The sequence below is a fragment of the Saccopteryx bilineata genome, chromosome 5 (assembly GCF_036850765.1).
Source record: "Saccopteryx bilineata isolate mSacBil1 chromosome 5, mSacBil1_pri_phased_curated, whole genome shotgun sequence".
Taxonomy (NCBI): Eukaryota; Metazoa; Chordata; class Mammalia; order Chiroptera; family Emballonuridae; genus Saccopteryx; species Saccopteryx bilineata.
In genome coordinates this window covers 105,539,288-105,564,355 of record NC_089494.1, presented here as the reverse complement: position 1 = coordinate 105,564,355, position 25,068 = coordinate 105,539,288, and the positions used below count along the sequence as shown (strand labels likewise).

General features: G+C 40.3%; 1 protein-coding gene across 8 annotated transcripts in view; it reads right to left on the bottom strand.

Annotated features, from left to right (window-relative positions):
- Window positions 1–25,068, bottom strand: part of MAP3K19 (mitogen-activated protein kinase kinase kinase 19) — a 63,486-nt gene that overhangs the window by 4,877 nt on the left and 33,541 nt on the right. For 7 of the 8 annotated variants that reach the window (XM_066279056.1, XM_066279059.1, XM_066279060.1 and 4 more), the window contains 5 exons: window positions 18,176–18,272; window positions 10,257–10,300; window positions 5,785–8,229; window positions 2,656–2,796; window positions 738–1,435 (listed from right to left, as the gene is read on the bottom strand). In XM_066279056.1, the coding sequence (XP_066135153.1) occupies window positions 738–1,435; window positions 2,656–2,796; window positions 5,785–8,229; window positions 10,257–10,300; window positions 18,176–18,272 (3,425 nt within the window). The remainder of the gene's footprint in view (window positions 1–737; window positions 1,436–2,655; window positions 2,797–5,784; window positions 8,230–10,256; window positions 10,301–18,175; window positions 18,273–25,068) is intronic. The other variant, XM_066279063.1, reaches the window with a different exon arrangement.

The following is a 25,068-nucleotide window of genomic DNA, read 5'->3' as shown; positions in this document are numbered from 1 at the left end:
GAAAACCACACAAGTGGATAATCTCAAAGGTCCCTTACAGTTCTAACACTTTACCCAGATTTTCATTCCATAGATACCAGGGGGCATCAGAACTGGAGAAAGGCAACTTATTGGGGCTTTTCTACTTCCCTAAATACTCCCCCACTTTATGCTTGAAATGCTCCAATTAGAGATCTGTTCCTTTGGCTCAAAATGGTCACCCTCACTTTAAATGCAAGTATTTCTGGGGGAACTGATACATTAGTGTCAGTCATCAATCAATCAACCAATCAATTTATATCAAACCCACTATATGAATGAATTTCTCACATGCTTTTCTGAGAGTTAGTTTCAGGAAGAAAATGAGAACAGTGGTTCCCTGAGAGGAAGGGGAAACCTAAACATAGATGATGTCACTTCACCTTGGCCAGTCCCTGGGAAGGTGTCCCATTGGTAAGAAAGTAGACCTTTAGCAATCTTTGCATACCTGTTGACTTGGGAAAGGATTGTAGGACCTAATAAGACATTTAATTGTGCCCTTTTCCACTTGAAGCGTTACCTTCCACCCCATACTCTGATACAACAAGGAACACAATCACTCAAAATGGCTAGTGATGATTCCTTTTGGCACAGAATCACTCCCTGCTTGACTTCATAATGTAAGTGGAGGTTTGAATGAGCCATAAATTGCAGGGTAAATGTCAGCTGCTTCAAATCTCTGGGATTTTATCTTCCTCTGTCTGCTTTCAGTTTCTTACCTGGTTAGGCACACCCGCACGAAGTCTGCTGCGTTTTCTGAGAAGTATTCCGGTAAGGGAGGCATCAGCCCTCTGTGTGCGCCAATGTAAAACATGGCCGCCATTCTGTTCATGGAAGCCAACGGAGGCTTCCCTGTGGCCATCTCAAACACAGTGCAGCCAATACTCCAGATATCCGACTTCCTTCCATAGCCAGATTCATTGATGACTTCTGGGGCCATCCAATATGGAGTTCCATGCATGGACTTAAGCATGTCACTGTGGGTGCCACTTAAGCCAGAGCAGGCCAAACGTTTGGCACAGCCAAAGTCAATCAGCTTTATTATTCCAGTAGGCATGAGCATAACATTATTTCCTTTGATGTCTCTATGCACCACACAGTTGTCATGAAGATAAGCAACACCTTGCAGAATTTGTTTTGTATATTTACAGAACACCATTTCAGGCAATGGCCCAAAACGGTTTATAATACTAGAGATTGAGCCACCAGGAACAAACTCCATAAAAATGTTTACAGTGTTCTCTTCCAAGAATGTCCCCAAATAGGCCACAATGTTGACATGTTTCAGTGCTTTGAGCAAATCTACTTCTTCCTGCAGTTTTCGGTATTCTTTTTCCGTAGCTAATTTATCAGAGGTATCCAGAACCACCTGTTTTACAGCTATTAGCTGTCCTTGGCTAGTTAGACCACAATATACCTAGAAGCAAACCAATACCTTATAATTAAATTTAGTCCAGTGTTTCAACGGAGCCAAGATGGGGATGAGCAGCATTGTGAATGGTTATCATAATGGCTTGGAGTCAAGTGCCCTGGATTGGTTAGAATCCTGGCTTCACCACCCCCACTGTGTAACTTGGGCAAGTTGTATACAATTTTTTACTTTACTTTTTTCTCATCTATAAAGCGTAGTAACAATTCTTAACTTGACAGATAGCTGTGATGACTACATGAGATGGTATTTTGGGAAAGCTCCTCACGTAATGAGTAAAATGGAGCTGTTTCAGCACTAAGGCTCCGAGAGAGGGAAGCAGTCCTGAGAAAATTCAGTAGTCACCCCTGTCACATGATTTCTGTCGTTTCATCTTTCTTCCTATCTTTTCACTGATTTCCAAAATGTCTCCCTCTAGAAATATAACATCCTCTATCTGGGGGTCAGTCTTTTCTTTTGCTTTTTTGTTGTTGTTTTGTGTTTTTAGGTTTTATTTATTGATTTTTGGAGAGAGGGGGCAGAGAGAGAAAGAAAGAGAGAGGAAAAGCAGGAGGCATCTACTCATAGTAGTTCTTCCTGTATGTGTCTTGACCAGGTAAGCCCAGGAATTTGAACTGGTGACCTCAGCATTCCAGGTTGATGCTCTACCCACTGCGCCACCACAGGTTAGGCTAGTCTTTCTTTATCAATCTATATAATACTATGTATAGTGCTAAGACTTCAAGTGGTCCTTTTTGCAGTTCACAACATGTAAGGAACATCTTTTGTTTTTGCCACTCAGCAATGATCCTCCCACTTCTGGCAACACAGTGTAAGCTGCTGCACAAGGAGACTTTGTTCCTACTGGACTTGAACATAGGACAGTGAGAGGCTGTCCTAGGAAATGCAATGGCTGACGTACCAGCACGTGGGGCCTGAGAGAGAGCTGGAAGGAGGGGTTAGAGAGGACAGATCCTCATGCCAGAGTTTCACCTTGGAAACCGCCTGTGCCCAGAGCCAGACCTCCTCCAGATCTTTCGGTTCTAAAGCAGTGAACCTCTTTTTCCTCAACCAGTTTGGGTTAGGTTTCCTATTACTTGAACTGAAATAGCTCTAAAGAAGAGATAATGATGAGGGTGGGAGGGGAGGGCTCACTTGGAGTGTTAAAGAGGGAGGGGGCAAGGAGGAGTGGGGATTTTTGGTTTCATCTTGTTTCCCGTTTAACTTACTGTGCCATAGGCTCCCTTCCCAAGGATTTCACCCTTGGTCCACAGGATAGGTTCTTCATACTTTAAACTATTTTCAGAAAATATCTTCTTTTCATTGAGAAATGTCTTCTCATCGTATATTCCGAACCCATTACTATGTCTCTGAAAGAATGAGACAAGAAGAAAAGCCACCGTTAAGCTCTGAGTCCTTGGGATGGAAATAAGAGGTGGAGAGTAGAGTTGAGTTGTCCTTTCTTCTGCCTGAGGCTAAACTAACTAGAGTAAGCCAAATGTGCACCCCTAACTAATCACATAGGATGCCCCTTCTCGTTCGCCTGCTTACAGTTTCCCCATGCCAAATGCCTCCAGTCAGGTCATAGCGGAAGCTTTCCCTTTTTTTCCACTATAAAACATTCCCACTTCTCTGCTTGTCTTTGAGTTGCTGTCAAATGCAAGTGATGGTGGCTGACTCCTTTGCTATAGTGAGCTCTGAATAGACAGCCTTTGTTCTTCACGGATTTCCACAACACATACACACTCAAACGCACACATTTACATAAGCGTATATACAAACACTTACATACACATACTCATATTTGGTCACAAACATATATACAGATAAGACTCTGTCTCATACATGCATGCACAGGCATAATAAGCAAGTCTAGTGGTCAAGACCAGGTGCAAGAGATTGAAGATTCGTGGCCCAAGGCACACTTGATACTCAAAGGAGAATCTGCAAACCAGCTGTATCAACATCACCTGGGAGCTTGTTAGACATGCAGATTCTCAGGCCCCACAATATTGAATCAGTGTGTACACTTTAACATGCCTTCCAGTAGACTGTGAGAGGCCCTGCCCTAGAGGAAACAAGTATCTCTTTGTAGAATTTAGAACATCGTTTCCAATTGGTTGATCATGACCAAAAATGCTTTGTTTTGACCTACTTTACCAGTTGTTAAAAATAAATGGTGGGCCCTGGCCAGTTGGCTCAGCGGTAGAGCGTCAGCCTGGCGTGTGGGGGACCCGGGTTCGATTCCCGGCCAGGGCACATAGGAGAAGCGCCCATTTGCTTCTCCACCCCCACCCCCGCCTTCCTTTCTGTCTCTCTCTTCCCCTCCTGCAGCCAAGGCTCCATTGGAGCAAAGATGGCCCGGGCGCTGGGGATGGCTCCTTGGCCTCTGCCCCAGGCACTGGAGTGGCTCTGGTCGCAGCAGAGTGACGCCCCGGAGGGGCAGAGCATCGCCCCCTGGTGGGCAGAGCGTCCACCCCTGGTGGGCGTGCCGGGTGGATCCCGGTCAGGCGCATGCGGGAGTCTGTCTGACTGTCTCTCCCCGTTTCCAGCTTCAGAAAATAAATAAATAAATAAAATAAAATAAAATAAAATAAAATAAATGGTGATGGTGATGCAGAGGCACGGTGAAGGGCCTTAATCAATAAGACTTCCTTTAGGGTCACCTTCCTCACAAATGAGCACACGTGCCTCCAAAGGGCCATTTGGGTTCCTTCTCCCATCCTCTCATGTCCCTCTATCCAAACTGAAATTTAAGGACTGCTTGAAAAAAGAAGAGGTTACAAAAGGTTACTTTTTGACTCCATGATTGCCAGGGGGGATTACAACTGATTGTATCTACTAGTTTGTTAGCTTTCCCTCATTGTGAAGGGCAGAGCGGTAGACTCCCCACAGACACACGGGCACCGCGTGCTCCCATTTTCCACCCCAGCCCAGAGGCCTCACTGAATCACCATCCACCTTCCCGCAGAGAACAAGGTTACCACGAAGGCAGAGCTGGCCTTTTAGGACAAGAAATATCTCTACGGTGATTAAGTGATTAAAGGTGCGCAGCTGGAATCAGAATACCTGGTTCCACCAGTCACTAATGGGGTGATTTTCTAACTTCAATTTCCTCATCTGCAATGTGGGGACTTGCTATTAGCTTTAATATTTAGCTCATAGAACTGTTACAAAGCATATGAAGGAGACAGCATGACATACTTTGCACATACATGGTAGTTCTCAGTACACCTAGTTATGATGTAATTATTTACCTAGAGTATTCTGATCAACTATTTAAAATCATTATTCCTAGGCCCTGGCTGGTTGGCTCAGTGGATAGAGCACCGGCCCAGCATGCAGACACCCCAGATTCCATTCCAGGTCAGGCACATATGTGAAGCAACCATCTGCTTCTCTTCCCCGCCCTCTCTTCCTTCTCTCCCTCTTTCCCTCCAGCAGCCAGTGGCTCAGTTGGTTCAGTTGTCGGCCCTGAGCACTGAGGATACCTCGGTTGATTCCAGCATTGGCTCCAGAGAGGGGCTGCTGGGTGGATCTAGGTCAGGGCACATGTAAGAATCTGTCTATCTCCCCTCCTAGTCCTTAAAATATTAAAAAATAAATAAAAATTAAAATTATATCTGATCCCAACATAGTCTGATACAACCTGAGTTAATGCTCAATAAGTAATATTTCAGTTACTGTTTCTGTCACTAAAATTTGAGAACACGGGGCTTGTGTACTTCAGTGAGAACTAAAACAAACAAAACCCAATTATCTGTCAATGTTCTTCTTCCTCATTCCCATGCCAAACAGATTTTTTAAATTTTTATTTCAAGATTATTGTGTATGCTTGCTTGAGAGCAATGGCAAAGTCTTGTATCCCACCATGTCTCTAGTTCTTAGCCAGAGCCAGAAGCACAGTAACCATCACCAGTATTTGTGTAGTAAACTAGTGAACTAGATGGTGAGCCATTTCAGAAACCATGTTAATTTCTTTCTACTCACACACCACACAGAGCAGTGTTTCACCCATCATTATCTCACTGCTGATGTTTGTTGATTGAAAATTTCATCGCTGTATAAAATATTGACCTATTTAAATAAGTAGTTTTGCTATATTTATGTACTCAAAAATTTTCCATTGTAATGTAGGTTAGCTAAATTCCAGAAGTAAAGCAACATAATGGAAAACATTTTAGCCTGAGGGTCAGGGAACCTGGGTTCCAAACTCGCAATGAAACAATGAGACTCGGATGAAACTGCTTAATTATTTAGGATTTTTTATCTCTCATTTGAAAATAAGGGGTTTGAACCAGATTTTTTCTGGGGTCCTTTTCTACCCCAATTAAATCACTGATTCTAATGATACCAACCTGTATCCTGACATTTGTTGTCTCTCCACCCAGTTCTTGTGTCGTCCTTCCTCTCCTACTGAAGACAAGATTTAAATTTTCAGGATCTGTTTCGTTGGCCATTATCTGGCAAGAGTTATCTTTCTCATCGAGAGCTAATAGTTCTTCAGCTAGAGAACCTAATAGTTCATCTGTCAATGCTTTGTTCTTTATAGAGTCTAATATTTCTAGGGAAATTGAATTTGTATCACTTAAAATTTTTCCAAACGTTTGATGTACAATTGACTTACTAGCTAAATTATCATGATTTAAAGAATGTGTCCAATGTTGATATGTGTGGGAAGATGCACTTTCTTGTTCCTCTTGGAAAGAGCAGTTCATAAGTGTTTTATACTTATCTATCAAACTATCAAACTCTCCATCATTCATTAAAATGTGGTTGGCATTTATTTTACCAAGAGATGCTATATTCTGCTTTTCTTGTGGTACGTGCTTGCTGAAACTCTTCTCACTGGGCACTGCCCAGCTGTTTTCTGAAAGGAAAAACGGGGTGTGGTGATGTAATTCTTCAAGTTCATGCAGATTTCTGAGGCTCACGGCAAGTATTTGATTGTGAAAAATGCCTCCTTCATCGGCAGACTCTCCCACAGAGACTTCTTCAACAATGGACAAATCTGAGGCAGGAAAGAATTCATTCTGTTCAGTGGACTGCTCATGAGTCTGGGCAAAGTTCATGGGCTGAACTTCATCTTTGGAAGAGAGAAAGTGATTTCCTGAAGACTTCATCCGCCATGCTGGTTCTGAAATACCACCATCATTTTCAATGTCTTGTGGGTTGCTACCCACAGTTTTGCAACCCTTTTCTTTGGAAATTAAATTTTTGTGTTTGTGTTTAATTCCAAGCAAAGCCTTTGGGGATTTAGCATGGAGTCTTTTCTGAGAAAGTCTTGTTCTGCTATTGCTGCTCCTCTCACTGTGTGAAGACTGACATTTGCCTGTGATCCACCTGCCTAGGGGAGCTGAGCGTATCTCTCGGTGATACCTGTTTTCAGACCGTTCGGCTTCTCTCATGTGACAATAAACAGGGGTCCCAAACATTTCATAGATTCCAGGTCCATTAGCAGTTGAATTGATTTCTTTGAACATGTCACTATACTTAAGATCTAGGTAATTTAGTCTTGACTCTGTTGGTTGAACAGCGAGAGGAACTGAACACTTTTTTATCCTTGAATTTTTACAGATGCAAGGAAATGATTGCTTTTTAGGTTTCAGAGCCTGGTAAGTTGATTGTTTCTTTTCTATCTGTGGCATTCTCCTTTGAAACTTGGGTGATTGCTGAGATCTGGGGTCAACAAGGCCCAGAGAAGGGAAAACTTGAGGTTTTATGCTGGTTTTATGCACGGTAGGCTTAATGGAATCTTCAGTGGAAATAATGGAATTCTGAGGTGTCCTGTTACTGGGCTTGGTTTTTGAATCCAATTTATTTTTATGAGTTTTCATCTTACACCTGTCACTTTCCTGGTATGCAAATAGGTTGAAGTTACTGTTGTTATAAAGGGTGCCCTTTCTTTTATGGAGGCTTGGTTTGGCTATTGCTGGGTCCTTGGGAGGCTCATCTCCAGGGAATGAGATGTGGACGAAAGGCACTACCCCATTCATTTCTGGTTTGGTTGGCTCTGTGACTGATATTTTTATATTTGTCTCCATGTTGTTACAACCTTCTGGGAGCTTTTCAATGGGGCTGTCAGGAATTACATTGGACACACTTTTAAGTACAGCAAACTCTTCTGAAATATGATTTGGCCCAATTATTTCACCTTTGTGCACTGAAACAGTTTTGGAATCATCTTCATCATCTATAGTCTCTTTATCCTTGCTTAGATTTATTTCTGAATGCTGGGCTTCTTGGAACTTGATTGGCATAGCATAGCCAACGTCTGAGTTTTGTTCATTGTTTCTGGCTACCAAACCTTCTTTCTTTTCTTCTGATGGGAGATATTGAGTGTTCTTGTCTTCTGCTTTTCTTGTTTCACTACCAAGGCAGCCAACATCCACTTCCTTATCTGCGGAGAAATGGCCTTCCCTAAACTTCTCAAAGGACACCAAAGACCTCCTTTTCTCAAAGTGAGAGATTTGAATTTTGTTACATCCTTCTGTTTCATTAGACTTCTTATTCTCCTCCATCTCCAGGTGTTGTTTGTGATGGTTAGCCTTCCAAAAAGAGCACATGTTTCTGGACCAAATAAAGCTCTCAGAAGACCTGAGAGTCTGATCCAAAAACACCTTAAATGGCGCTTCTGGTTGTTTGTTTGATGGTCTAAACTCAACAGGCTCTGAGAGCTTAGGTATGAAAGATACAAGACTTGGAATAGTTCCTTCTCTTTCTTTTTGATCTTTGTGATGTGGGGGGATAGTAAGAAGACGACCATGTCTCATGGGCAAGAGTGCCAAGGGTAGCAGAGGGAACTAAAAGGAGAGAGAGAAAAAGCTAATGAATACAGAAACATGTATTATATCCACTTATCTGGTTTAAATAATCTGAAGAGATTCTGAGATTCTCTTAAGGTAGGCCTGTGCTTAGTAAGTACAAAGCTATAACTGGAAATCACAATTTTAAAAGCTGAAAGCACATTCCCAGTGTTTTGGTTTTGGTTTTTTGTTGCTTTTTTTTAGGACCAAGTAAAATAATACTTTAAAAAACCAAAATTAGCCTGACCAGGCAGTGGCGCAGTGGATAGAGCGTCGGACTGGGATGCGGAAGACCCAGGTTCGAGACCCCAAGGTCACCAGCTTGAGCGAGGGCTCATCTGGCTTGAGCAAAAGCCCACCAGCGTGAACCCAAGGTCGCTGCTCCAGCAAGGGGTTACTCAGTCTGCTGAAGGCTGGCGGTCAAGGCACATATGAGAAAGCAATCAATGAACAACTAAGGTGTTGCAATGCGCAATGAAAAACTAATGATTGATGCTTCTCATCTCTCTCCATTCCTGTCTGTCTGTCCCTGTCTATCCCTCTCTCTGATCATTCTCTGTCTCTGTAAAAAATAAATAAAATAAAAAACCTTTCTTAAAAAAAAAAAAATTATCATGAAGATTCACGGCTATATATTTAAAGAAAATTTCTTATCATGTAAAATTTAAAAATATAATATGAGACATTATATTTCTCTTCTCTTTTTATTTTTCAGAGAATTGATCTACGATTTTTAAAATTTCCACTTAGAGCAGCTTAAAACTGCCATTTACATTACTTTAACAATGAATTACAGACTAGCTTATGATTTGTATCCAGAGCACAACTACTCCTCATTGTTTCTGCTGAACAGTTTTGTTGAGGGTGGCTTTTAAATGTGCCACACTATACACTTGAAAGTTAGCAGCCCTGATGGTTTTTAATTTCCCTGTGTTCTCCAACTAGTTTCAAACTACGCTAGATTTTGTTATCATCAACCGCTAGAGGTCAGTGTAACCCAACATATAATATTCAGCTTTCAGGTCATTAAGCTATAACTATGTTTTTTCATTGGGGCCTTTTCCTGTGCATACAGATTTAATACCGAATTATATCAGAGTATTTATGGCTAGATCATGAGTGGTAACTGAGAGCTATAAATTTAATTTTCATTCTGTTGCCACCATGTGTAAGAAGAAAGGAAAAAGATAGAACCTGAAGCATTAGAATCAGGTAAGATGCAGAGGAATCCCCCAGTTTTATTGCCTAAATGATTTTCCCCATTTCTCAAAAAGAGCAGAAAATAAAGACACATTCTCCAAGCGCTTAATCATCTCAATAGCGGCCCCCCCCCCTTTTTTTTTAAGTTGTGGCTATCCTATCTTTTTTTTAAAAGATTTTATCTATTGGTTTTAGAAAGCAGAGTGAGAAAGAGAGAAAAAAAGGAGAAGGGGAGAAGGAAGGAGTGGAAAGCATCAACTTCTGCTTCTCATATGTGCCTTGACCAGGCAAGCCTGGGGTTTTGGACTAGCGATCTCTGCATTCTAGGTTGATGCTCTATCTACTGCTCCACCACAGCCCAGGGTAGCAGCCATTTTTAAGCCAGTAAACCCCATTTTACAACAATAACAGTACCTATGCATGTTCTCAAAGGCTCCTGGACACAGAAGAGTTAGACAGTTGAGAGAATTGAAAGGTTCTTCTAAATGTTTTACTTATAAATTAGACAAACCAAAAAATCTTCCTGCTGCTGGAAAAAAGAATGACCTGCTTTCTAGATATAAGAATACAAATCTAAACATATCTGAGAGAGCTACTCCCTCATTACATAGAGAACAGGAAACACCCCAGGAACACAATATACATGGCAAGGTACAATTTTCCCAGAAATTATTTACTACTTTATAAACTGTATGTGAATTGTTGTTTTTCCAAGAAATAACTGCTGAAGATTTTGGTTCTGAGTTCTTTGATAGAGTTTGCCTCTAACAACAAAAGTTCTTTGGTGTTCATCCTTAGGTCAATAACACTAAAACTAATCTTACCTCAATGCTCTGACTGCTGGACTTCATATCAGAGGTAGAAAACTCTATAACAAGAAAAAAATAATAGAAGTTTTATATTCTTAGTAGTAGAGTGAACACAGTCAGCCTTACACCAGAGTTTGGATATGGAGTAATCTTGGTGCAGAGGTTTGAGAAAGTCAAAGTTAAGAATTCACCTACCCAGGTGAAATTCATGAGGTGGGTATGCCATGATTACACAAAACTCTAGGCTACTGCCACTAAAAGGGGTTGTTGTTTCTCATATACATGTGTGTATACAACATGTATGTATAAATATAACATTCTTATTTCTCGTATACATGTATGTTACATATATGTTGATGTATATTTATATTTATATGCTGGCAGGAAACACGAGATCTCTGGACCAGAGACCAGCACATTTATTACTCACAGGGCTTCCTAGCACCAATTCCTGACACCCCAGTTCCAACAGGGCTATGCACTGAGAGTCAGAGGTTTACCTGTGCATGCAGTGGGGTTGCCCCACAAGAATGAACACAGGAATTATGAGACTTACAGCTTATATACAATGTTTGGCACATGGACCCATCTTTTCCTCCTGAAAAAGAGAGGCTTTTCCTATAAGTGTCAGCAAATGTCTCCAGGAGGAAGTGCCTATGGGTTTTATTACCCTCGATACAAGCGATATACCCTTTCTTTCTCTCTGGAGCAAGACAGTATCTCTAATTTCCACTACATGCTTATCCTTCAATCATCTTTTAACCTAGTTTTCTAGTGCTTCTTGCTCAGAAGGCCTGAGTTGTGCAGAAATATAAAAATATTCATGTATAACTGTCTCTCAACCATTGCTTGAACTCAAACTTGGAATATATCATAAATCCTGAAGGGGAGGTGTGTGCAGGGGAAATGGGATCTACGAAGTAGTGTAAAACCTAGTTGTTATCTTCTAATCAACAAGTGAGAAGAGTCCCCCAAACCCCACTCACCACCACAGCTTGAAGGTGAAGACAAAAGTGCCAGTGTGTCCAGAATCAAAGCAGATCACACAAGTGGTTGAAGTAGGACAGGTGGAGACTATGGTAAACTGAAATCATGTGCCCCAATGAAAGCGACATCAGTTACCAAGTTCTAATTGATGCTGTTCATTCCAATGGGCAATGCATCACTGCTAGCTCTCTCAATTGTCAAGAGAAGCTAGAAAGCTGGAAACTTTATGTAGAATCCCCTTCTACCCCCCTTTATTTCAAAGCTTTGAAGGCCAAATTTAATGTGACTATGGGTTACATTAGCTACAGGTTGCCATTCTGAACTTTCCCTTAGATGTAACACAGGTAAATAAACCACTGTCAGGTGAAAAAATGGTCAGCTAAGGTGACAATCCCAACTGGAGGGGCACAGGCATTCCCATTAGACACAGCTGGCCAAAGCATGTCCTCCCAGTTCTTTCTGCATTTATTCAACAAATACTGAGTGCACACTGAGTGGCCAACACTGTTCCAGAAGACAGCAATATATATGTGAACAACAAAGACAAAATCCTTGCCCTCATAGGGGTCATATCCTAGAGGGTGAGATTCTCTGTTGAAAAGATACTACAAGTTAATACCAGAAATACAACTAAATATAATTTATAGTTGGGTGCATATGTCTAACTTCCTGAGTTTAAAAAAAAACACCTTTCAGGTATTATTATAAATATTGGGATAAATAGTATTCAGTGTTGGTAAGGAATGACATGAGGCAGAAAGGCACTCAAACATATCTGGTGAAAAGACAGAAGCTCTTTCTGGTAGGTAATTTGAAAACCTTTAAAAAAGTATGTAGAATTTCAGTTAAAATATTGAGTACAAGCTGTACTCTCTTCACAATCTTCACTAAAATGACAGTAAAGAAAGTTATAAAGGTGTGAATGAGAACAACAAAAACTCAGAAGATAAAACAGCAGATGAGCAATGTCAACAAAATTTTGGATAGTGAAAACTGTCTGGGTGAATAATAATAGATTAGTTAGTGGTCAGCTTTGTCTGTTCTGCTCACTGCCTGCAGAGGGAAGGGGAACGCAACAAGAAAGAAGAAGGAGCAGGAAGCGGAGACATCAGGTCCCTGTGAAGGTGAGGATACAACTGAGGCTGAACCAAGGGCTTGCTCATACGTCTGTGTAAGGAGTAGGTTCCAGGTTCCCTGCCCTGCCCACCAGTCAGGATTTGCTCTTCTCCATTCCTGGCTGATATCTGGAAGTGTACCCTCTGGAGAGCTTGAACCAAAGATACTAAGGAACTAGGTGCAGTTGAGACAAGAAATGGGTTGCCAGAGTAAAACAAGAGGAGTAGATGGAAACCTGAACACTGACACATGAAGCCCCCACCTTACAACTTCTAGGCAGAAGCCTGGATGGGTCCTCTCCAGGGAAAACGCATGGAGAGAAAGGCTCAGCTATGCACACTGACACCTGGAATCCCGCATCTGGGGATACATAGTTACTTTCGTTACAGCTTCAAGATTCTCTCCATGATGTCCAGCTCAGTCTCTCTGTCCACAGCCCCACCAGTTTGTACCTGTACCAACTGCCCCTCTTTCTCTCTAAACCATCGCCACTACAAGACAAAATATGTTTATTCCTTTCTTCACTCGTGACTAAAGAGGGACTCATGGAAAGTATGAGCTTGGAAAACAGATGGCATGGTGATAGGCACATTGGCTTCAGACACAGGTGGCCCAGGTTTGAACCCAGCCCCTGCAGTTCACTAGCTATGTGACCTAGGCACTCACTTAGCCTTCTTAGGGCTCAGTTTCCCTGTTTCCAAAACAGGTATTCTATATAGCATATATCAGTGAATACTTGTGCCTTGCAATAGTAGTCACTCAATAAACAGTTATTGTTGTTATTAATTCAATGTACATTTTTTTAGTTATGTACCAGGTCTGGTGCCAGGTGCTTAAAGGTGCAATGATTTTTGCCTTTGTAATCTGGGGAAGACAACATATGAACAAATAGTGACAATTCTGCATGATGAGTGTTAGGTTGCAGATGAGGTCAGGAGCCTATGGGAGTCGGAAAGAATGTTGACTCATCCAGTCTTCAGGAAGTTCAGGAAGACTTTCCAGAGGAAAGGATATCACAAGTGACACTTGAAGGATGACATAATGTTCCAGCAGAAAAACAAAACAACATATGTACAAATATAGCATATTTGTTCTGGGAATGAAAGGCGTGTAATAGTGCTGTTTTTCATACTGCTGAGGAAGAGTGGCAAGATGGGAGGCTGCAGAGAGGCTGCTGAGAGTTGGAGCTAACATTGCTGATCTTAAGGAGCAAGACTGGCTCTACTTCACAGCCTAGACCTGACGCTAACACCCTTTCCAGCCTATCCAAACACTGCTTCAATATTATTGTTGTTGTTGTTATTATTATTATTTAGGTAAGAGGAAGGAAGATGCACCCCAACCAGGATTCACCTGGCAACCCTATCTGGGGCCAATGCTCAAGTACCAAGCTATTTTTTAGTACCTGAGGCCGTCATGCTCCAACCAAGCTATGCTCAGCACCTAGGGCAGGGGTTCTCAAAGTGTGCGCCAGGGCACACTGGTGCACCCTAGAAGATTTCCAGGTATGCCCTATGGTATTCCAGAGAAATATGTGCCTGTTGGGGACCAAAAAAACAAATAGGGTTTTTGGAGTTTAGATTTTGGGGGGACAGAGGTGTGGGGAATTGGCTGTAAACTGACAGTCTGCCCAACCCCCCACCTCATTTGCCTGATTAGGTTGCAAAAGGCTGTTAAGCTGTGGTGCTGGATTGTTTACACTACCCCCATGTTTCCCGGAAAGACTGGAGGCAAGTTTCTTTTAGCCTTTGTTTGGTGTAAAGTTAAGATGATATGTGTGGCCTGACCAGGCGGTGGCGCAGTGGATGAGCGTCGGACTGGGATGCAGAGGACCCAGGTTCGAGACCCCGAGGTCGGCAGCATGAGCGTGGGCTCATCTGGTTTGAGCAAAAATTCACCAGCTTGGCCTGACCTGTGGTGGCGCAGTGGATAAAGCGTTGTACCTGGAAATGCTGAGGTCGCCGGTTCAAAACCCTGGGATTGCCTGGTCAAGGCACAAATGGGAGTTGATGCTTCCAGCTCCTCCCCCCTTCTCTCTCTCTGGCTCTCTCTCTGGCTCTCTCTCCTCTCTCTCCCTCTCTGTCTCTCTTTCCTCTCTAAAAATGAATAAATAAAAATTAAAAAAAAAAAGATGATATGTGAATGAAAAACTTTACACATTTGTGCCGGGACCTGCTGAATTTACTAAATCTTACTAAGAATGTATCTATATATGTAAAAAGATAACATTTTTGTCGTTCTTTTATTTTTTAACCCCTTTTTTTTACGAATTCTAAAAAGCATAACTCAAAACATGTAACATAAAAATATTTTTTAATGTCAGAATAAATTTAATTTTGTCATATTTATTTTGTTTAATTACCATGAAAGCATGCTAGGACTTTATATTTTTTTCTTTAGTATTTGACTTAGTTATTATAACATATTTCTCAGAAATTTGTGTATCATGCGCCTACAATTATTTGTAGGATTTTAAATGCACCCCGACTTCATAAAGTTTGAGAACCACTGGCCTAGGGCCACGCTCTAGCCAATCACGCTACTAGCTGCAGGAAGGAAGATGGAGAGAGGGGGAGGGAGCGGGAGAGAAGCAGATGCTCGCTTCTCCTGTGTGTCCACACTGCTTCACCACCGGCCAGAGCCTACTTTTTCTGTTTAAATTTGATGAGGCATCAAGGTTCAAAATATTTTGATAATTTCTCTACATTTTGAGAATATCCTAAATCAAAAATCTCAACAAAGAATTTTCAAAAACTACATTTTCCAGTCTCCTTTGCCACTATGGCTCAGAAAAATAACTTGAGAGATAGGTTCACATGAGTTACATGAAAAAGGTAAGGTGTTATGTCAACATAGAGCTCCATGCTTTATAGGACATACTCGAGCTCACTCCATGCTCCCTGGAGCTTCAGCACAAAGGAATGCCCTTGTTGATCAAGCTACCCAAAAGAAAATTATTTGGAGCAACCATGACAGATCGAGCAATTCAGTCTCATACTATTCATCACCAGAATGCTGCAGCCCTGTGTGAACTGTTTCAACTTTCTCGGGAAGCAGCACGGGAGATTGGGAAATCCTGTCCAAGGGGTCCTATACTACAATCTGTCCCTTAATTTGGAGTTAACCCTCAAGGACCCCTACCAGGACAACTTTGGCAAATGGATGTTACTCATATACCTTCATCTGGCAAACAGTCCTATGTCCACATTACAGTGGATACATATTCTGGATTTATAGTAACCTCTGTCAGAACAGGAGAGGCTGCTAAGCATGTTATAGCTCATTGTCTATATGCATTGTTCTATTATTGGATTTCCTAAGCTGGTTAAACTGACAATGCTCCTGCATATGGAGCAAAAGTATTTACTGTATTTTGTCAAACTTTTCGAATTATGTGTATTTCTTACAATCTTTAAAGTCAAGGTATTATTAAAGTGTACCCAGCAAATATTTTAAGGTCAATTTAAAAAAATTTAAAAGGGGGGAGTCATATCCTGGAACTCCTATGGGTCTACCATACTATGCTTTTTACTTAAAAATTTTTAAATTTCTTTTGAATGCAGATGAACAGGCGATGCCAAATCTTTTTCTCCTGCAAACTACTACCTTCTTTATTTGATCCAGCTAATAACACTGTTTTGTCTTTTTTCAAATAGCCCCAGATATATGGAAAAGATTTATATAGGTGGATGGGGATCCTCAAACCCCTCAGCGAGATCTTCTAAGCATGGCTTTTAAGATACCAAGAGGCAGAAAAAGCCCAATAGAGATCAGGGGAACTACCAGCTTTTAGGATATGCCCTTAAAGGCTCCAACACCCCAAAGGGGTCTCATAGGATGCCATCTGGGTCCTGCTTCAATAGTGGAAAGGAAGGTCATTGAGCTAAAGCCTGCCAGACTTACGTGCGTCTGCTGTGAGGAAACAGGGACACTGGAAGGTAGGCTTCCCCAACTAGAGTAGATTCTATTATATGCAACTAAGAATTTTGATGGTTATACACTGTAGTAAAAAAAAAAAAATCAAGCCTAGCCTAGTAATTTCAGGAAATACATTCTTATGAAGAGAACAATTTTACACACTTTATTTCCAGTCTACAAGATTTGTGTCTGTTATGTTCTGGGAAAACAGCAGATTGAGAAATGCAAGATTTTTATACTAAGGAAAAGATGAGGGATTTTTTTAGTCTATTAATTGTATTTTATGTATTACCACCTATAAAAACTGTAATAAAGCAAATGCTAGTGCAGGAATACTTCATTATCAAAGTCTGTGGAAGCAAGCCAAACATGGAGATTATATATATTTTAGTTAGTGATGCTCCCTTTTTAACAGAATACTACAACAGATAAACAATATAAACTACATGATCAAATGTATATATCTACAACAGAATAAATGTTATGGTATATTAATAGGGCCTTCCTAAAGTGCTCTTTATAAAGTGGTTAAACATTAATCATTTGGAGCATGTTAAATACAACATGTAACTGGGATTTAAAGAGATGTATTAATTTTTAAGAGGACTACAATGCACAACAGTGGCCAACACATTTTTATTTTAGACTTGGTGACTGCAAAGAGTAACTAGCTCAACTGCAGATATTATCAACTATGAGAAGAAAAATTAAAAACATAAATGCTTCTTTCAAATTTGTAACCCAAGTTATTAAAGCTTAAAACCACAAGAGTTTAGTAGAGATATTGCATAGGTCTTATGGCTCCTATATAAAAACCTAAAGTATTACAGATAAATTTTAGAGGAATTTCTAGCACCTAAAATGGCAAGTCATCTCCAAACTGAGCAGAGAAAATGAGTGACTTAACCTCTTGGAAGGTGATTGGAGCACAACTGGGCGTCTGAGAACTTGGCTTTGAATCTCTGAAAGTCAAAGACCACCCACAAGGACTGTTTGGAAGGGGACCAGGACTTTTTACATTTTAATTAGGTCTTTCTGGGTTCCTGGCGTTAGTAATTTCAAATGTTATTAAGTTGCTCTCCACTCAGCCTGGGGATTCTGAGTGAGATCGAGAGCAGCAGGGAAGATGGCAGCTTGAATAGCACTTTGGTATCTGGGAGGTTCACAGGGATGAGAGGAAAAACCATCCAAGAGAGCAGCTTCTCTGGAGTGTGAGGAGTGGAAGTCAGAAAACTGCCAGGGAGAAATTGCAGCAGTTTGAATAAACATTTAATTTAAGACGTTTAGAGGTAAATGTGATAGACAATGTGATGTTTGTTGACTATTTTCTGAAGTGAAATTTTGCAAATAACTTATAGTCTGTTTAATGCAAGGGCACTTATAGATATGACAGGATAAGGTATTTGGAATGGGTTGTTGTTCTGGAAAATTCTAGACTTATGCCTCACAGAATAAAAGACTGAGACTTGGAGCTTTAGTGCCTTGTTCAGCCCCCCCTCCCCTCAGAGCAGGAGCCCTGGGAGGACGACTGATGGACAGATGCTTGGTTCTGAGAGGGAGCACACCCCTGTTGCTGATGGAAGATTCTGTGAGGAGAGGAATGGATGGGGGTTGGGGTGGAAGGTGGGCAAGTTTATCAAACAAAAATGAAAGGGGCAGAGAACGGCCGGTTGAGATGAGGTGGGATAAAAGTAAGAAAAGAGACACCAGAGAGATGCCTGTTTTGACAGAGCAACTTGACAAGACTCACTAACTTGGATATGGACCAAAGGATAGAATTCTGAATGATTTTTCATTCCCTTTGAGCTTTTCTGTGTTTTCAGATTTCTGCACTGAGCACTTCCAAAATTAGGGAGAAATCCAAATAACCCACGTTATCTTTGTGAACACTTCAAGGACAGAAGCCAAGATACCTTCTGCCCTGGACTGCCCGCCTTGCCCGTCGCCACTCGGCTCTCCTCCTTCAGTGCTCAGTGTGGACTGACTGCAGTCATCCTCTTGATCAAACTCCTGAAATATCACAACACAGAAGCTCGGTTATTCAAAATGCCACTTTTTTTTTTTTTTTTGCAGAGTGAATGTTGACTTTTCTAGGCTAAAGTTTCACACTGTGAATTCCATTTAAAGCAGATAAAGTATTCAGGACTAAAATAATGAGAAAGTATTGCCTCCAGAGCGCCAGGCTCAGACAGACATGGACATGATTAATTGCATAATCAAAAAAGAAGATGAAAGCTAAAATCACATAGACATATAGAACTTCAATAGTTTATACTTTATCATGTCAGTGTCCACGCTTCAAAGCTGCCACAAATACCACTTGGGTGGGTAACTGGAAAGAATCCTTTGGCCACAGTCACAGTGAACACCCCCAAAGAAAAATATAATCTTTTCCATACACCTCCCTGGATCAGCATTTTCACATGCTGAGGGGTGGAAATCCCTGCCCCATACGGAGCTACAGATAGGGCCCTAAGCTGAAAGGAGACAGCAAAGCTGATTAAAGTTTTACACTGCCAGCTTTCTGATAAAATCATGGCACACAACCTCTCAAGTTTCCTTTTGCCCTCTAGAAAATAATCATTATGCTGTAAAACATGGTTGAGAACCAACTTGATTTATAAAACGTTCTCCAAACTCTCTAAAGAAGAAATGCTTTCTTACTAGAATTCATTGTTGTTCATAGGTTCCTTCATTAGAAGTTGTTGCTGGTAATTTCACCCTTTTCAATGTCTACAACAGTGACAAATGCAAGTAGTAGTAGTTACAATATCCTGTCACCAGCCAGATATTATAATTAGCTTTCTGGTGACTCTGATCTGGGTGCCCACCTACCTAAGGGGACTGATGGATGAAAAGTCTTTGTCCTAAATGCAGATGCCTCTTGGGCAAGCAAGCAGTCTATCACAAAGCCTCTGTCATTCATTATTTGCCACGAGAGCATGGAAGCCTTTTTCTTTTCTCACTTTGTTCATTTTAATTATCATAGAAAATAATAAAGATAAAGCCCTCATTTATACTGCCATTAAGAATATTCTATCATAATAATTTAGTTATTATATCTTACTTTTATGCAGCAAGTCATGCATTTAAAAGTATTTTCTCCTTTTTGGCAAAAGTCAGGTGCATTCCTCAGACCACCGTGCTGTCAATGGCGTGGGGAGACCTGTACAGGTTCACCCTGGGCCCAGACAGTTGCCAATTTTACTGCTCACCCTTCTCTGCATTTTAAAAATTCTACCACTGTCAGGCAAATTTCTTCTCCTTCCAATCCAATTACAAAGGGAGGGTGTCCTTTTTTTAGAATATATGAAAATTCAAAATAGTCTTTTTTAAAAAAGCAGAAGAAAAAAATATCACCTATAATCCTACAAATGCAAAGCAAACATTAACAATTAACATTGTTAAACTTGTTAACAATCATATTTCCTTTGTCTTTTTCCTAAGAATTTAATAATATAGTTGCATCTATAGACTTTATATCTTAAGACAAGCATAAATTACTTAGCAGTCTACTAAGCAGATGCCATTTTAATGAAATATAAAATTTCTTTCCCTCAGCAAATATCTATCCAAGGATCATAAGATTGCTTAATAAGCCCAATGAGTCTTATAACATAAGCACTATAATGCTTACTAGGCAGTTTTTAATCCTTCATTAGTATACATAGTGCTGTAAACATCTTTGCAGTTCATGCCCTAATTTTGCATTTTTATTTAGATTCCTAGATATGGAATTATTGATTCAAAGAGTATGAAAAAATTTAAGTTTTTTTTTACACACATTGTTTTAAAAGTAAAGTTTAGCCCTGGGCAGTTGGCTCAGTGGTAGAGCGTCTGCCCTGAGTATAAATGTCCTGGATTCGACTCCTGATCAGGGCACACAGGAGCAGTGACCATCTGCTTTTCCACCTCTCCCTCTCTTTCTTCTCTCTTTATCTCTCTTTTCTCCTCCCACAGCCATGGCTCAGTTGGAGCAAGTTGACCCTGGACACTGAAGATGACTACTTGGCCTCTCCTCAGGCCTAAAATAGGTCAGTTGCCAAGCAACAGAGCAACAGCCCCAGATGGGCAGAGCATCACCCGGTAGGGGGTTGTCGGGTGGATCCCGGTCTGGGTGCATGTGGGAATCTGTCTCTCTGCCTCCCCACTTCTCACTCAAGAAAATAAATAAATAAAAATAAATAAAAGTAAAGTTTATACTTAGATGTCACCAGTGGTACATGAGTGTGTTTCATTCCATCTTCTCCTTCATCAGTTGTCATCACTTTCATTTGTAGTAGTGGAATATATAAAATGGTTATTTAATTGTTTGAATGTGCATACTTTGATTAGCTTCTTAGATAAGTTTCAGATGTTTATTAACCACTGAATTATTTTTTAGTATATATAGTTTTTGTTCAGATCCTTAGTTCTGCAACACTGAGACCTCAAAATATAGTTTCTACCATTTCACATCATTACAATGATTCAATGAATTTTTTTATGCTTAACTTTGGAAAACAGTCCTCATTTGAAAGTGTTAGTTATCTAGTTCTCACATCAGGTTTTTATGTTGATTAATGGGCTATGGTCAGCCTCAATTGCTCAGTTCATTTGTTAGTTGGTCCTTTAGGAAAAACTGAAATCTGCAGAGTGTGAGCAAATCTACCTACAAAATCCATAACAATGGCTAGCATTTACATATATAGTGCCAGACACTGTTCTATGAACCTTACATATATTGACTAATTTAATCCTCACAACAATTCTAAAGTCAGGTACTACTTTCTTCTTTTTACAATGAGATCCAGAGAAGTTAAGTTACTCATTCAAGTTCACAAAGCTAGCCAGTAGAAGAGTCAGAATTCACCCCCAGACTTTGAAGTCTGGTTCCAGACCTCTAAACAACTCTATTCTCTTGCTACCATGAAAAGTTCAAAACAAAACAAAAAAACTCAACAGAAACCACAAAGAAAAACAACAATGAGCAAAATTCAGAAAAAGAATAGTCAAGCCTAATTTATAAGTTTTGCACAGGAAGAAAAAGAAAAGATGTGTGTTATCAGAAGTGCCTGATAAAAATTTCTTTTTAGAATAAACTGAAGTTCCTGGCCAGTTGTCTCAGTGATAGAGTGTCAGCCTGGTGTGTGGATGTCCTAGGTTTGATTCCCAGTCAGGGCACACAGGAGAAGCAACCATTTGCTTCTCCACCCCTCCCCATCTCGTCTCTCTCTCTCTCTCTCTCTTCCTCTCCTGCAGCCATGATTTGATTGGAATGAGTTGGCCCAGGGCACTGAGGATGGCTCCATGGCCTCCACCTCAGGTGCTAAGAAGAGTTCGGTTGCTGAGCAACAGAGCAATGCCCCTAGTGGGCTTGCCGGGTGGATCCTGGTGGTGTGCATGTGGGAGTCTGTCTCTCTGCCTCCCCCCTCCCACTTAATAATAAAAGAAAAAAGAATAAACTGAAAAACCATAAGCATCACAAACAAAAGAGGATGTAGGGAATAATGTCTACTTTGAAGGTTGTCATGGAAATGACCTACAGAAACAGCTTTGAATTTTCTAATTCCTTTTAGAATGCTAAATATTAAAGACTTTAAGATGTGCTTAGGCATCACAAGGAAGAGAATTGAAATCATGATGCCCAGTTGTGAGTGTGAAAGAGAGAAAATGTTAGAATAGCACATCCCAAACACAAATGAATTTCATAAACCATTGACAATAATGCGGAGATGACAACAGCCTAGAAACAGAACAGCATTCTCCTCTACAAACAACAGAATGCTAAACATACAGAAGAGAAAATGGTACAGAAATCATACATAATTAAACTTGGAAAGCAGAGCCTTCTTAGATGAAAAATGAGTGGGGAGTCTATAAAAAACCTCTAGGAGCAATCCTCTAAGCAAAGCAGCTGCTTCTGCTATTTGTCAATGATAAAAACCTATTGCAGACAACCAAAAAGAAAAGTGAGCTTTCTTTCAAAAATACAAGGTGAAGAATGATGTCCCATTTACAATTTAAGATCTAGAGAAAGCACTAGGGAAGAAAAGGCAAGTTCAACAGTACAAGAGTCTGTTTCTCTCTCAGAAATGAATTCAAAGTCACTTCAACCATCATGAGAATAAATATAGAGCGAAAGTTCAATAAACATTTTAAAATTACACAAAAAAGCTGTAGTAAGTATGAAGGGATTTTATTTTGGTCTTTTCATAAAGAAAATTGCTTAAATATACCATAAAAAAAGAAAAAGTAAAGGTGTTTTGTTTATCAGTTTCTATACCATTACACTTTAAACATTGTACTCTAGAGATTTTTTTTCAGTTATGATGTTATATTAGCAACCAAAAACAACACAACCTTCAGTACTGCGACAAAACTCTCTACGTGGCAAGGTTTCTCAGCCTCAGCACTACTGACTTGTGGCTGGATAGTTCTTTGCTGTGGGGCCTGCCATGCATATTGAAGGATATTTAGCAGTATCTCTGGCCCACTAGGTCCCAGGAGCACTCCTACCCCAGTGTGACACCAAAAATGTCTCCAAACATTGCCAAATGCCCCTGGGGGGTAAACCACCCCCTCTTGAGAACCACTGTACTAAAGGAACTTTGAAAGGAAATATATTAACCTGTTTAGAAAAGTTATAAATGTACAAAGGTAAAAACATTCATATAATATTAAAAAATAAGTTTCCATTCTACTTCACCCCATCTTGTGCCCCAGAGGAGTCCTTACTTAGTTAGCCATTTCAGTATTTTAGTTTTTAATTAGTGCAAACAAATTTTTCTCATTCTTTTAATTTTCACTGGATCTTGTTTACATGCTATTTGAGAAAAACTCCTTTTTAACCCTCAGACCATCATCCCAATTGGGCCACCACCCTCCCTCCCCTCCAGCCTAACCTCAGCAGTTAGGTGAGTCCCTTCAGATCAATTCCCATGCATTTCCTTAGATAACAGCATCCTCATACACAATGTAGGATATTGTTGTGGGTTTTCTTTCTGATGTAGATGGTATCACACTGTATACATAAATGTTACCATGGCATAGTTTTCTATAGTATAGATATACCATAGTGGGTTTTTTTTAGTTTATTTTAATTTTTATCAAGTTTACATTTTTTAAATGTCAAATAACAGTAAGAGACATAACAAAGAGGTCAGCAGTTTCCTTCCCCATCCTTTCCCTCAGAGCAGTGGTCTCCAACCCCCAGGCCGCGGACCGGTACCAGTCCGTGGGCCATTTGGTACCAGTCCGCAGAGAAAGAATAAATAACTTACATTATTTCCATTTTATTTATATTTAAGTCTGAACGATGTTTTATTTTTTAAAAATGACCAGATTCCCTGTGTTACATCCATCTAAGACTCACTCTTGATGCTTGTCTCAGTCACATGATACATTTATCCACCCCACCCTACAGGCCTGTCATGAAAATATTTTCTGACATTAAACCGGTCCAAAAAAGGTTGGGGACCACTGACTCAGAGGCAACCACTTCTAGACTTCCAACGGTTTCTTTTGGTATTTCTTTCATAGCTTTAGAAAACATATTTATTATGCTCTCTCTTGGGGAATCAAAATGAGACATTATCTACTGACACTATCATTCTGGTTGACAACTCAATATTCTTACACCCCACCCTCATCCTCCCAATAAATTCACCCTCTTTTTCTGTTAAGTCGATAGTCCAAGTTCAAATTATGATTCTGTGGGTATTGTATGACACGTATAGTTATGGCATGATTACACTTTCTCTCTTTTATAACTTTTTTCCTGCACAAAAACCCTGTTTTTATTTGCAATTGTTTTTTATTTCTAATTTCTAATCATTTTCTTATCATTTTTTTTATGCCTGAATCTTCTGACCTCCCATGGTCTCTTCATTGGGTAGCTGCGTCAGTGCTGTTTCCGCCTGCAGGTGTCCATTGTTCTGCCCCTCCTCCCGATTCTCTGGACTTGCCGTCTCCATTATATCAATGATTCCTTCCTCTTTCTTGGTTTGGATCTTAGATTCCCTGAATTATAGATCCAATTTTTCCCTCTATTTTTACATATTCCCCCAATTTAATACAGCACATAGTGACTTCCTTTAAAAGTATATGAGAAGTAAAATGTTTGAGAATTTGTGTGATGATCTTCGAAAGGGAAGAGACTAAAAGGTGTTTATTCCACTATCTCCAAAACCTTTCATTATTGTTTATAAATATTATAGTCCACACCTCGTTAACTTTTAAAAATAAACAATTTGGGGGCCATATTTTTTTATCAACAAAATATTGACTAGTAACATTTTTAATTGTTTGGGCTATGTTAATTTTTATAAAAATTCAGAAGGTTCAAGTAAGGATACAGGGTAAAGTCCATCTCTGATTCTCTCCCTATAGACAACCACTGACACTTATTTGTTATACGCCTTGAGTATCATTGCACAGTTTTTTATGGGTCACAATTTTTGTTACTAGTACTATTACTGTACTATGAGGGACTTTTTTATTTTTTACAGAGACGGAGAAAGGGATAGACACGAACAGAGAGATGAGAAGCATCAATCATTAGTTTTTCGTTGCACGTTGCAACAACCTTAGTTGTTCATTGATTGCTTTCTCATATGTGCCTTGACCACAGGCCCTCAACAGACCGAGTAACCCCTTACTTGAGCCAGCGACCTTGGGTCCAAGCTGGTGAGCTGTTGCTCAAACCAGATGAGCCCACACTGAAGCTGGCGACCTCAGGGTCTTGAACCTGGGTCCTTCGGAATCCCAGTCTGAAGCTCTATCCACTGCGCCACCGCCTGGTCAGGCCTAAGAGGGACTTTTATGG